At 40.4% G+C, this 12,146-nt stretch overlaps 1 protein-coding gene across 5 annotated transcripts in view; it reads right to left on the bottom strand.

Moving 5' to 3' along the window:
- The window catches only part of mcm9 (minichromosome maintenance 9 homologous recombination repair factor), an 86,768-nt gene that overhangs the window by 30,808 nt on the left and 43,814 nt on the right, over positions 1-12,146 (bottom strand). For all 5 annotated transcript variants that reach the window (XM_038799683.1, XM_038799685.1, XM_038799682.1 and 2 more), the window contains 3 exons: positions 8,759-9,075; positions 6,016-6,097; positions 1,588-1,788 (listed from right to left, as the gene is read on the bottom strand). In XM_038799683.1, coding sequence (XP_038655611.1) covers positions 1,588-1,788; positions 6,016-6,097; positions 8,759-9,075 — 600 coding nt within the window. The remainder of the gene's footprint in view (positions 1-1,587; positions 1,789-6,015; positions 6,098-8,758; positions 9,076-12,146) is intronic.

Here is a 12,146-nt window from a genome sequence, read left to right on the forward strand (position 1 = left end):
TGCCGCTGTCTTTCCAGGAAGCAGCTTAAGGATCTGTGCGACATTTCACAGTCACAAGTTCTCACCCCACAAGACTCCAGATGTAACACCTGTGTAATGGAAAGCTGCTAACCTCAATATGTGTGTTAGAGTCCTTGGGTAAGGTACCATGAGGACAATGTAATCCAAATTGCCAAAGCTCGCTGCCCAACTTCTTTCATAGGTCTCACGTTCAAATTGGTGCATTGAGGAGTTGATCAACACCCTTTACAAGAGGACGTGCTGGGGGTTTGATAGTGGAGGGAGCCGAGAGAAGAGTTACCTTGGCTGTGCAGATGAGATCATTAATCCTCTTCCTGCACTGGACAGGAACGGCCTCCAAGGCCAGAGAGGTTAGAGCTTCTTTGAGCCACCCCTAGGGTAGAGGACTTGTAGGTGGCCTGAATACGGGCTCCAAAGGCCCAGGCACTAAAAGAAGGTGCTGCCTTCTTCTCGAGAACACTAGCCTTGGATCTGGGTTCCGGACATTGCGGTGGATTGGTGAAGACAGGTGGGCTGGGGAGAGTGATAAGAGTGTGCTGGACCTGTCTCTAAATTTGTCACCACGACCTTCAAACCCGCCTGAGGATAGGTGGACAGATGAATCAGCTGACTGCCCACCAGCCGAGTCAGAGAGGAACTCGTCAGTGGATTATTAACGAGATTCCAATTGCTGAATCTGGCACGGGATCCTGCCATTGTGGACGGCGGGATAGTTACCACCGGAGCCGCCTGCCACTGCGCTTCGTCTGAAAACGGGAGAATGCCACCCTAGTTTCCGGCTTTCTGTCTTCCTCCTTTCTGGAGTGAGAACTAGTGGTTTTCCAATTAAGAGTAGTAGATTGTTGGGGTTTGTGCCATGAATAGGAAGATGGATGACTTGCCTTCCAACACCGCTAAATGGTGGTGACTCCATATGCAATCCTACAATATTCCGTATGACAGTCAGCAAATCTGAGTGAGGGAAAGCTCCTTGCATATTTCTACACTGGAGACTCAGCCTGAATCCACACGGATGCACCACTCTCTCCTGAATTTTAACAATTTAAATTGTTATTTTTGGAAGATTTGGTAAGAAATTAAGAGATAGAAGCTCTTTCAGCCTGGAAATTTACAGCTCACCTTTTAGTGGAATTTTTGCAAAAGGGTTCATATACCAGGTATAACAATTGAACAGCTGACAACTGTTGACCTGTTTGCAACACTACCAACTCATTCATGACACGTGATTGTCTTAATTTAGCCAGCCCAGCACAACAATAATCTATCGAGGCAATGACTATACTCTAATGCAGTGACTTTTCTTTTTAAGAATTCTGGCAAAAATTCCAATTTTCTTAAGATCAACTGAATTAGCTGTTCCATTCTATGCCTTTCATAGTCATTCTTCCATGTTAATAGCCTACATTTTTCTTCAAAAAAATTAGTCAACCACTGCACAGCTTTGCTTAATCTAGTTAAAATTTGTCTACAAACCATATATTGGAACTTTACCACTGTGCGATGGAAGACTCGAAGAAGCTACTGAGTCAGTTTAGACAATTATTTACGCAAAACATTCTGCTGAACCTGCTAGTGGGTCATCTTTGTAGTTCTCCCAGAAGTTTTCAAATTCTTTCCGGACATCCTCATCAATAATAACTCCAGTCGGCTGTTCGTTGTTCACCTCAAGGTTATTGGCTTTCAGGACAAGTTCCAGGTCACAACGGGAGTCCTGACTGAGAGGTTTCCACCTCTGCATAACCACACCATAAACAGTAATATCGTCACCTAGGTTAAAAACAAAATCAAACACATTATTTATAGAATTGTAGAATTTTACAACACAGAAGGTGGTCATTCGGCCCATCGTGATGCACTGGATCCCGAAACAGCTACCCAGCTAGTCCCATTTCCCAGCCCCACCCTATAGCCCTCTAAATTAATCACTTTCAAATATATATCCAGCTCTCTTTTGAAACCTCCTATGGAATCTGCCTCGACCACTCTCCCAGGCAGTGCATTCTGAATCCTAACGACTTATGAGTAAAGACATTTTTCCTCATCTCACTCCTAGCTCTCTTGCTGACCACCTTGAAATTGTGACCCCCTAGTCACGGATATACCAACTAGTGGAAGCTGAATATCCTTCTTTACCTGTCAACATTGTTCAGTATTTTGAACACCTCAATAAGGTCACCTCTTAATCTTCTCTGCTCCAAGGAGAACAAGCTCAATTTCTCCAATCTTTACATGTTTCTAAAATTCCTCATTCCTGGTATAATTCAAGTAAAATAATAATTTTTGTTAGTGCCACAAGTAGTCTTACATTAACACTGTAATGAAGCACTGTGAAAATCCCCTAAATCTCCTCTTCACTCGCTCAAGGACTTTAATATCCTTCCATAAATAAGGTGCACAGAACTGAACACAAGGTTCCAAATGTGTTCTGACCAGTGATTTGTAGAGATGTAGCTTCACTTACTTGCTTTTATACTCTGTACCTATTTATAAACCCAAGGATCCTATAAGCCTTCTTAACTGTTTCAACTTGCCTGGCCACCTTCAGAGAATAATGCACTTGAACACCGAGTTCCCTTTGCTCCTCTCACAGTTGTACCATTAAGTCAATATTGTCCCCCCATGTTTTTTCTTCCATAATGCATTACCTCACATTTCTCTGCATTGAAATTTATCTCCCAGGTATCTGCCCATTTGGCCAACTTGTCAATGCCCCTATGAAGTCGCTCAGCGTCATCCTCATAATTCACTATTCTCCCTTGTATAGTATCATCTGCAAATTTAGAGATTTGCCCTCAACACCTATCTCTAAATCATTTGTATAAATCAGAAAAAGCAAGCGGCCCAACACTGAGCCCTGGGGAACACCACTTTCAACTTGTTTCCAGTCTGAGAAATACCCATCTATACCTACTGTCTGTTTCCTATCTCTTAGCCAACCTGTAATCCATGCTGCCAAGGACCCATCAATCCCAAACACTACTAATTTGCTAATTTTCTAATCTGCTGTGTGGCATCGTATCAATTGCTTTCTGAAAGTCCAAATGTACACCATCCATAGCACTACCGTCATCCACCGCCTGTGTCACCTCATCAAAGAACTCAATAAAATTTGTCAGACATGACCCGCACTTGACAAAACCATGTTGACTGTTTAATATTAACTTATTTTTCTCTAAAAAGTACATATTATCTCATTCCATATCACGGCCTCCATACGTTTTCCCACTATGGATGTCACGCTGATGTACCTGTAGTTTCCTGCGTTATCCTTTGCCCCTTTCTTAAAAGGTGTTGCATTTACAATCCTCTAGTCCCCCAGGACTAATCCTGTGTTCACTTAGGCCTGGAAATATTTCTGGCTCCACAATTTTCTCCTTTACCTCTAGGATCCTTTATTCTAGGATGCACCCCACCCGAGCCTGGCGACTTCTCTACCTGGAGTGCTGTCAGCCTAGTTGGCACCTCTTCTTCATCTATCACTATACTGCTCAGTTGCTCAACACCCACATTTTCAACTGGGCCATTGTCACCATCTTCTAATATGGTAAAGACAAAAGTAAAGTACTCAATTATTACCTCTGCTATAACCTCTGCTTTCGTGAGCAGCATACCCTACCTGTCCCTATGGGTCCCACTCTATCCTTCACTAATCTTTTGATATTAAAATGTTTGAAGAATATTTTACTATTTGTTTTAGCGCAGCCTGCCATCTTTTCCTCATGGTTCCTGTTAGCCTTCCTGAGAAAAATAAAATGAAAAATGAAAAAATGAAAATCGCTTATTGTCACGAGTAGGCTTCAATGAAGTTACTGTGAAAAGCCCCTAGTCGCCATATTCCGGCGCCTGTCCGGGGAGGCTGGTTCCTTATCTCAGCCTTAGTCTTTCTCCTGCATTTGGGATACTCTTCCCGATTTATTTCGCTATTATTATTCCGACAAGCATTATTTGCCTTTTGTAAGTATTTGACAGATGGTTATTTTCTGTCCCAGTAATATAAACAAACTATTTTAATAATCTGCAGTTAACAGTCCTTGAAGTGGCCATTTGGTCCATTGTATAGCATTTTCCTAGCGCAATCCAAAACTAATCCCATTAACCCACCTCTCACCCCATAGCCCCTGAAATATGCAGAAAATGCACGTTTTAAAATTTATAATGGATAAATGGAATTGTCTGTTCAGTATAGTGCTTATATACCAGTAATATTTTCGCATGTTGTATTTATATAAAATTCAGCAAAAATATTTCAGACTAATTAACTATGTACATATTTCACAATATTTTATTCCAGCATTTACTGCCTTACATCTGTTCAGATCAAAGCAAGTCTTCTAGTTCATAACTCATCTTTTCAATTAACTCAAATCACTACAAAATCTTGCAATGTGTTTTGCTTGTAAATTAGCCACCATGTGCAGATCTTACATTACAAAGATGCTCCTCCTATATTATTCATGAATAGGCTGAACAGAAGAGACATAACAGAATCCTGTGGAGTTCAAAAGTCACTCCACCTCTCTGATAGAACTATTCATACATGTCCTCTTTCATTTTCTGCATGCTTTTCAATCCAGCTGACCAATGTGTCATTAATTTCAAGACAACAATCATCTTAAAATCTCACTCACAGCCTTCTGAAATGATTTTAAAGATATAATTATCAACTGCATAACATTTGAAGAATTTCAACAGCTTCTACATGCTGGTTTATTATTCCTTATGGTCTCTACTTGTTTAGATGAACATTGATATTATCATAACGAGTTGCACGGTATGGCAGCACAGTGGTTAGCATAGGTTCTTCACAGCTCCAGTGTCCCAGCTTCGATTCCCAACTTGGGACACTATCTGTGTGGAGTTTGCATGTACTCCTCGTGTCTGCATGGATTCCCTCCGGATGCTCCGGTTTCCTCCCACAGTCCAGAGATGTGCAGGTTAGCCGTGATAAATTGCCCTTAGTGTCCGAATAGGTTGGGTTGGGTGGGTTACTGGGGTTACTGAGTTACAGGGGTAGGGTAATATGTAATACCTTCAATAGCATTGCAAATCTTACAGATTTTGAGCACCTATAGTTTGTTATTTCTGTGCTTCCAAAATTCTCACAACTAATAAAAGATTCAAGAAATTACATTTTATCCGAGCAAGCGTGTCAAATTAAAACAAGCTAAATATTCAAATTAAGGCTGCATTAAGAATTTATGTATCCACTATCACTCCAATTTACGCAATGCATCTTAAGAGCTGGGATTCTCTGTTGTGAGTCCATCCCACTACTACTGCTAGCGAGGACGGAGAAATCTCCAATTCATTGCAGCGGACTGGAGAATCCTGCCCAAGGTCTCTGCATTCACACCTGTGAGCCAAAACGTTATGAATTCAAATCCCACTGCTGGACTAAAGCAGATAAACAAAGCTGATGTTCCAATACTGAGGAAATGCCACTTTGCCTGAGGTGCATTCTTTTAGCGAAGACATTATGCAATCGGTCTGTTCAGCCGATACATCCCAGAATATTACTTAAAGATGGGCAGGGTGTTGTTCTCCCTATATTATCATCTGCAATCTTGCCTCAACCAAATCACAAATAGGAAACACATTCATCAAAATGTATAAGCCACTTACTATTCATGCTTCTTTCTGCGTTAATACTGAACAACGTTTGACAAAAATTCTCCCTCTTCTAATTTAAAACACATTCTTGTGAAATACATCAGGCCCAGTTTATAATGTTGTTTTTGGGAACTACATAAAAATAATGATTTTAAGGATTTTACTTTTTGTAAAATTAGAATAGCCTGACATTGGAGGAAATTATAGATGCAAACTATTGAACTGTTTTGAACAAAATTATAGCACATTATTGAAATGATTTTAGGTTTTAATCAAGGAACATTTTCAGGCTGCATCTATGGAGACTGGAGAGGGATTGGTATGATTTCATTAGTCACAGATTGGCTCCTGACTGTTGCATGCAACCTATGCAGTAACACTTACCAGATTTGCAAGTGTCCACTAGGTCATCTTCCAGTACAATCAACAAAGATCGAGGTATGCTTCCCACAGACAGCCTCTGAACCTAATATCAAACCAAGACAGGTATGTAAAGAATAATGCAAACAGCAGTCCTGAATACATGTCTAATTTTGCTCTCCTGTTCATTTCACATACATATTAACACATCCCTATTTCAGACTACTATTTTGTTTAAAAATAACTTATGATTCAGCTTCACAAGCTGTGGCAAGAATTCAACATTATTTTTTTTAATTATTTTGCAATTATCTTAAACTTATGCCTTATTATTTAAACAGTCTTTGATTATCTACCTCAACATAACAACACATCCGAACTATGAAGATTCTGTTGAGTTACTCACAAGACCTCTTAGCTTTTGTCTAAACAGCCCAAATTCTTTATAATTACACATATATACATTTTACACGCTTATACATTTTGATGAATGTGTTTCGTATTTGTGATCTGGTTCAGGCAAGATTGCAGACGATAATATAGGGAGAACAACACGCTGCCCATCTTTAAGTAATATTCTGGGATGTATCGGCTGAACAGACCAATTGCATAATGTCTTACATAAAAGAATGTGTCACAGACAAAGTGGCATTTCCTCAATACTAGAAAATCAGCTTTGTTTATCTGCTTTAAAAATAACATTTTGGCTCACAGGTGTGAATGCAGAGACCTTGGGCAGGATTCTCCAGTCCGCTGCAATGAATTGGAGATTTGGCTGAGTGTCAAATTCTCCATCCTCGCTAGTAGCAGCAACGGGATGGACTCGCAACAGAGAATCCCAGCTCTTTTAAAAAAAAAGAACATACCATTCGGCCCATCAAGTCTGCACCGACCCACTTGCACCCTAGTCCCGTAACCCAATAACCCCTCATAACCGTTTTTGGTCACGCGGGGCAATTATATCATGGCCAATCCACCTATCCTGCACGACTTTGGACTGTGGGAGGAAACCGGAGCACCCGGATTAAACCCACGCAGACACAGGGAGAACGTGCAGACTCCACACAGACCGTGACCCAGCAGGGAATCGAATCTGGGACCCTGGCGCTGTGAAGCCACAGGGCTAATCACTTGTGGTACTGTGCTGCCCAAACCCAAACTCTTATGATGCATCGCGTAAATTGGAGTGATAGTGGATACATAAATTCTTAATTCAGCATTAATTTGAATGTTTAGTTTGTTTTAATTTGACACAATTGCTCAGACAAAATGTAAACCAGGGGCTGGTTTAGCACAGTGGGCTTAATAGCTGGCTTGTAATGCAGAACAATGCCAGCAACGCGGGTTCAATTCCCATATGGGCCTCCCCGAACAGTTGCCGGAATGTGGCAACTAGGGGCTTTTCACAGTAACTTCATTGAAGCATACTTGTGACAATAAGCTATTATTATTATAATTGTATTAATTCAGTCCAGTTTAGTCATAGTAAATATATGCAACAATTTTACGGTGTTTTTATATCTTTTCTATACAGGTAATGTACAAGTTTGATATTACCTCATATTCTTCCCACAACTGCCAGCATCCGTACATACACAGATAAATTGGAACTCAGTACTTTGCTGTCCGAGATGCTGTTCCATCAGAGAATTTACACTATCCTGGTGTCTTGCCAAGAACATATATGGAATTCTGCATGGGAATCCCGTACCAGCCTCCCCGAACAGGCGCCGGAATGTGGCGACTAGGGGCTTTTCACAGTAACTTCATTTGAAGTCTACTTGTGACAATAAGCGATTTTCATTTCATTTCAATTTACAATTCTCAAATGCTCCAGGGAAAAACGTGTCGTCTCAGGTGCAGCTGATTTCATCACAGTGCTGCCAAATAAGCTCTGATAATGATAATTGTTAAGAATTACTCCATCACATTTTAATTATTATTGGAGATTTTTAAAGAAATAATTCAAATGTTTTTGCTTTTTCTTTGCATATTTCTCTCTCTCTCCGTTAATCCCTTTCTTTCCCTTTATTTCACTTTCTGTACATGATTTAACATTGAATTGAATATTCTAACCCATACTGCATGGCCCAGTAATGCATCTTCGATCTGATTGGTTACTATTGCTTGCCCCATTCACACAGGTCCCAGACCCTTACTCTGTCGTCTGGGCTAATTTTGTTAACAATTGACATGAAGTAATGCCAAGTACTCAACACAACTGCAAACAAAATAGGTGAATTAGTTTGAGTTATTTATTTTTCTCTTCTTACATTCTTCTATCTTCTGTAGTCACAAATCTTTCTCAGAGGACGGCAGAGGCTTGAGACCCAAGGGCCAAATTGACCCAGCCGGGAGATGAATGATGCTTTTTGCAAGCTGTACGTGTCAGAAAATTGCAAGGACTCTGGCAATGAATTACCATCCATGAAACGAAGATGGAAACCTGGGCGTAGCATACCTGTGTACTACTGTGTGTGCCTTCAAGCACTTCTTAATCGTATCCAAATCAATCCTGGAATCGGGTCCCCTGGCCATTGTTAAATGGCTCCAGTTACCCTGACTCAATGGAAATCCAGCCCAATGTAAAGAATTTGAATTTACATCTGACTCAACTCCAAAGGTTATGAGCATTTGCTTTCAAATTCAAGTTTTAAAAAGGCACTGTGAACCACAATTACAAATATTATACTGCATCTCACTGACCAAAATATTTGTTAACTCAGAATTAATATTAAAGGCAATGAAAAGTGTTTTTATTCATCACCTGTTCCTGAATTTTGATTTCTTGGTAGTCTCTACAACTCGCAGGAGAGGACGAAGACCCAGAAAGGCATGTAAATTTCACTGAGTTGCAACCTTCTGGATTAAGGCAGGATGTAGGGCGGCAGATGGTGTAATGCTGTTCAAAGTCTGCAGTCACTGTGAAGATGTGTCGGCATTTGTTACACATGTACTCGTGGTCAAACTCCAGCACCTTCACCATTCCGGTACGTATGACTGTCCCAACAATCGAAAGGAAGTGACTTACATCTCTAGTTTTTGGAATACGATCCCTTGTCAATTCAGGACAAAGTGGCAAGCCTAACAAATAAAGAAACAAGTTACAATCAATGCTTCACCTAAAACATGAAATTAGAAATTCATCCGTACTGACAACCCTTTGCCATTTGCTTTAAAGAAAACGATTCCTTTTACATCAAGTCTTTCTTGACCTTGGGGCATCACAACCAATTTTGTGAGCTAGTTTGAAGAACTGTAGTGACTGCTAGAATACAGGAAAACGTACCAGTCAATTTCGTCTTGCAAAAATCAATGAGATGGCCAAATTTCTTTTAATGTTATATTATTTAAGGAATAAATATTAGGCAGAATAGCAGAAATCTCCAGCTGTTCTTTGGCTAACACCACAACATCTTTCATGTCCTTTTGTGAAAGCAAGCAGGACCTCCATTTGCATATGCAAAATAACTAATTTTTAAAAAAATTCATTCATGGGATGAGGGCGTGTTGGCTGTACCAGAATTTATTGCCTATCCCTAATTGCCTTTGAACTGACTGACTTACTATACCATCTTCAAAGGGTAGTTAGGAGTCAACCACGTTGATATAGGTCCCGAGTCGCATGTAGGCCAGGTAAGGATGGCTGACTTCCTTCCCTAAACGACGAGTGAACTAGATGGGCGTTTACAACAATTGGCAATGGTTTTGTGGTCATCATTATACTTCTAAATTCTAGATTTTTATGAAATTAACCTTTTACCATCTGCCGTGATGGGATTTGAACTCGCATCCCTCGAGCATTACTCTGGGTCACTGGATTAATGGTGACAATACCACTATGTCACTGCCTTTCCATGTTTCGGTTCCTGGTACAGGGCCTGAACACTGTACAGAAACCTGTACCCATTTGGGGTGGAGCATACTTCTATTTTCATGCACTCTGCCTGTCATATAGGACATGTAGGTGCCTGTTTAACACCTGAATGTGTTGGGATAATCCCAGTTATTGTTATAATTGGATGGGAAGACCCTGGAATGGGACCCTGGCTCAAAACACCATAACTTCTCCCTCAGTGTACCCGAACAGGTGCCGGAATGTGGCGACTCAGGGCTTTTCACAGTAACTTCACCGCAGTGTTAATGTAAGCCTACTTGTGACAATAAAGATTATTATAATTAGTTTTAACAAGGAAAAAAAATTACACATGAAAAACTGGATTATAATAATATAATACTCCTTTAATCCCCTGTTATTTGAACGATTATACACTGGTTTTAGAATAAACATGAATTAATAGCACATCTTAAGCTACTGTTATAGGCCAGGGTTTAGAGAACCCCAAAGTGTATCATGGAGTTCACTTGACCCACAACTTTTAATAGATTGTGGTATGGGGAGCACACGGCCTATTCTACAGGTGTGATACATCAGAAATGGAAAAGTATTTTTCAAAGCAAAACAATGTTTATTCTATGAACTCAAGTTAACCTTTTTAAAACATACAGTGAACATCTTAGCAACCATTAAATTCAAATACAACCCCCAAAGAATACAACACTAAGTAATCCTTAATAACTTCCCAAACAACATCCAGAAGACAGAAGAAACACCTTTCAACAGAAGCACATTAGGTTTATATTCACTACTGAGAACATTTATGATTCTGAATTCACCAAATGATCAAGAGATAATCTTTTGATGACAGAGAGAACATCAGTACACCTGCTTGGTCTGGCTTCACACTGAAAACAAAACTGCAGCAAACTCATTTTTTTAAAAAATTCATTCATGGGATGAGGGCGTGTTGGCTGTACCAGCATTTATTGCCTATCCCTAATTGCCTTTGAACTGACTGACTTGCCATACCATCTTCAAAGGGTAGTTAAGAGTCAACCACATTGATATAGGTCCCGAGTCGCATGTAGACCAGGCAAGGATTGCTGACTTCCTTCCCTGAACGACGAGTGACCTAGATGGACGGTCAGCAGTCTAAAATAAAAGTAAAAAGCTGACAGACAGCCCAGCTCCACCCACTCTGACATCACTGCAGTAGCACTGCAGTCCAAAGATGTGCGGGTTAGGTGGATTGGCCAGGCTAAATTGCCCTTAGTGTCCTAAAAAATAATAAAGTTAATGGGGTTGTTGGGTTACTGGTATCGGGTGGATACGCGGCCTTGAGTAGGGTGATCATTGCTCAGCACAACATTGAGGGCCGAAGGGCCTGTTCTGTGCTGTACTGTTCTAATTCTAATTCTAAACACCCATTTCTTAAAGATACTCTCACATGACACTACAATGGTCTCATTAACACAAAAAGTCCCTTTTAAGCACACAAGATGACTGTGGTCAAATGCACAAACTCTGTTCTGAACCTAAGTTAGTGTCTGGATTTTCTGGACTGTATCTTGTTCCTTAGGAAGCCTAAGGAATCCTTGCAACTTCCCTGTCCAGTCCAGCTGCTCCTGGCAAAGTTGCGAGATTTCACTCCCCAATGTCCCATCTCCAACTACAATATATGCAGCTAAAACTAAAATCTAAAAGCTTTTCTATCCTTACAAGCTCTGGTTGCTAAGCAACGACTGCAACTACTATCTATTCTTCATGCCGTAGCCCTCTCTAAGCACAATAGAAACACAGTCGGAACTTAGCCAAACCCCACATATTTAAAAAACTTTGTCCAGCATAAACTATAGGCTTTACCCTTCCAGGCACAGAAATATCAAATTAAACACTCTTAAAACTATACCTTATTTCCAATGTTTACCAATACAATATGAATCCCTTTTTTCTAACAACGTGTTAATGAGTTTTGAGACGTAGAGCTCTACTCAGAGCCACTTGCTACAACTTGGTACAATTTTGAGCCAGTGCAAAATAAACAAAGAAACAAAACTAACTGAAAAGAGACCAACAACACACAGACACCAACAACACACTCTGACACACATCCTTTTTTTCAACCTGCTACAGAATATTTCTATGAAGCAGGCCCTACATTTGAAGCATGTTTGGCAGGCTTCTGGGATGACTTTAACACTTTCCTGTCTGTAGTGTTTGGTGGCAGGGGCCATTTCATTGGACAGGAGGTTAGTGGGTTGTTGGGAATCCTGCTTCTTCCCCAGTTACGTCCGTGCCTGTATTCGCTAAGTGG

The sequence above is a fragment of the Scyliorhinus canicula genome, chromosome 6 (assembly GCF_902713615.1).
Source record: "Scyliorhinus canicula chromosome 6, sScyCan1.1, whole genome shotgun sequence".
Lineage (NCBI taxonomy): Eukaryota > Metazoa > Chordata > Chondrichthyes > Carcharhiniformes > Scyliorhinidae > Scyliorhinus > Scyliorhinus canicula.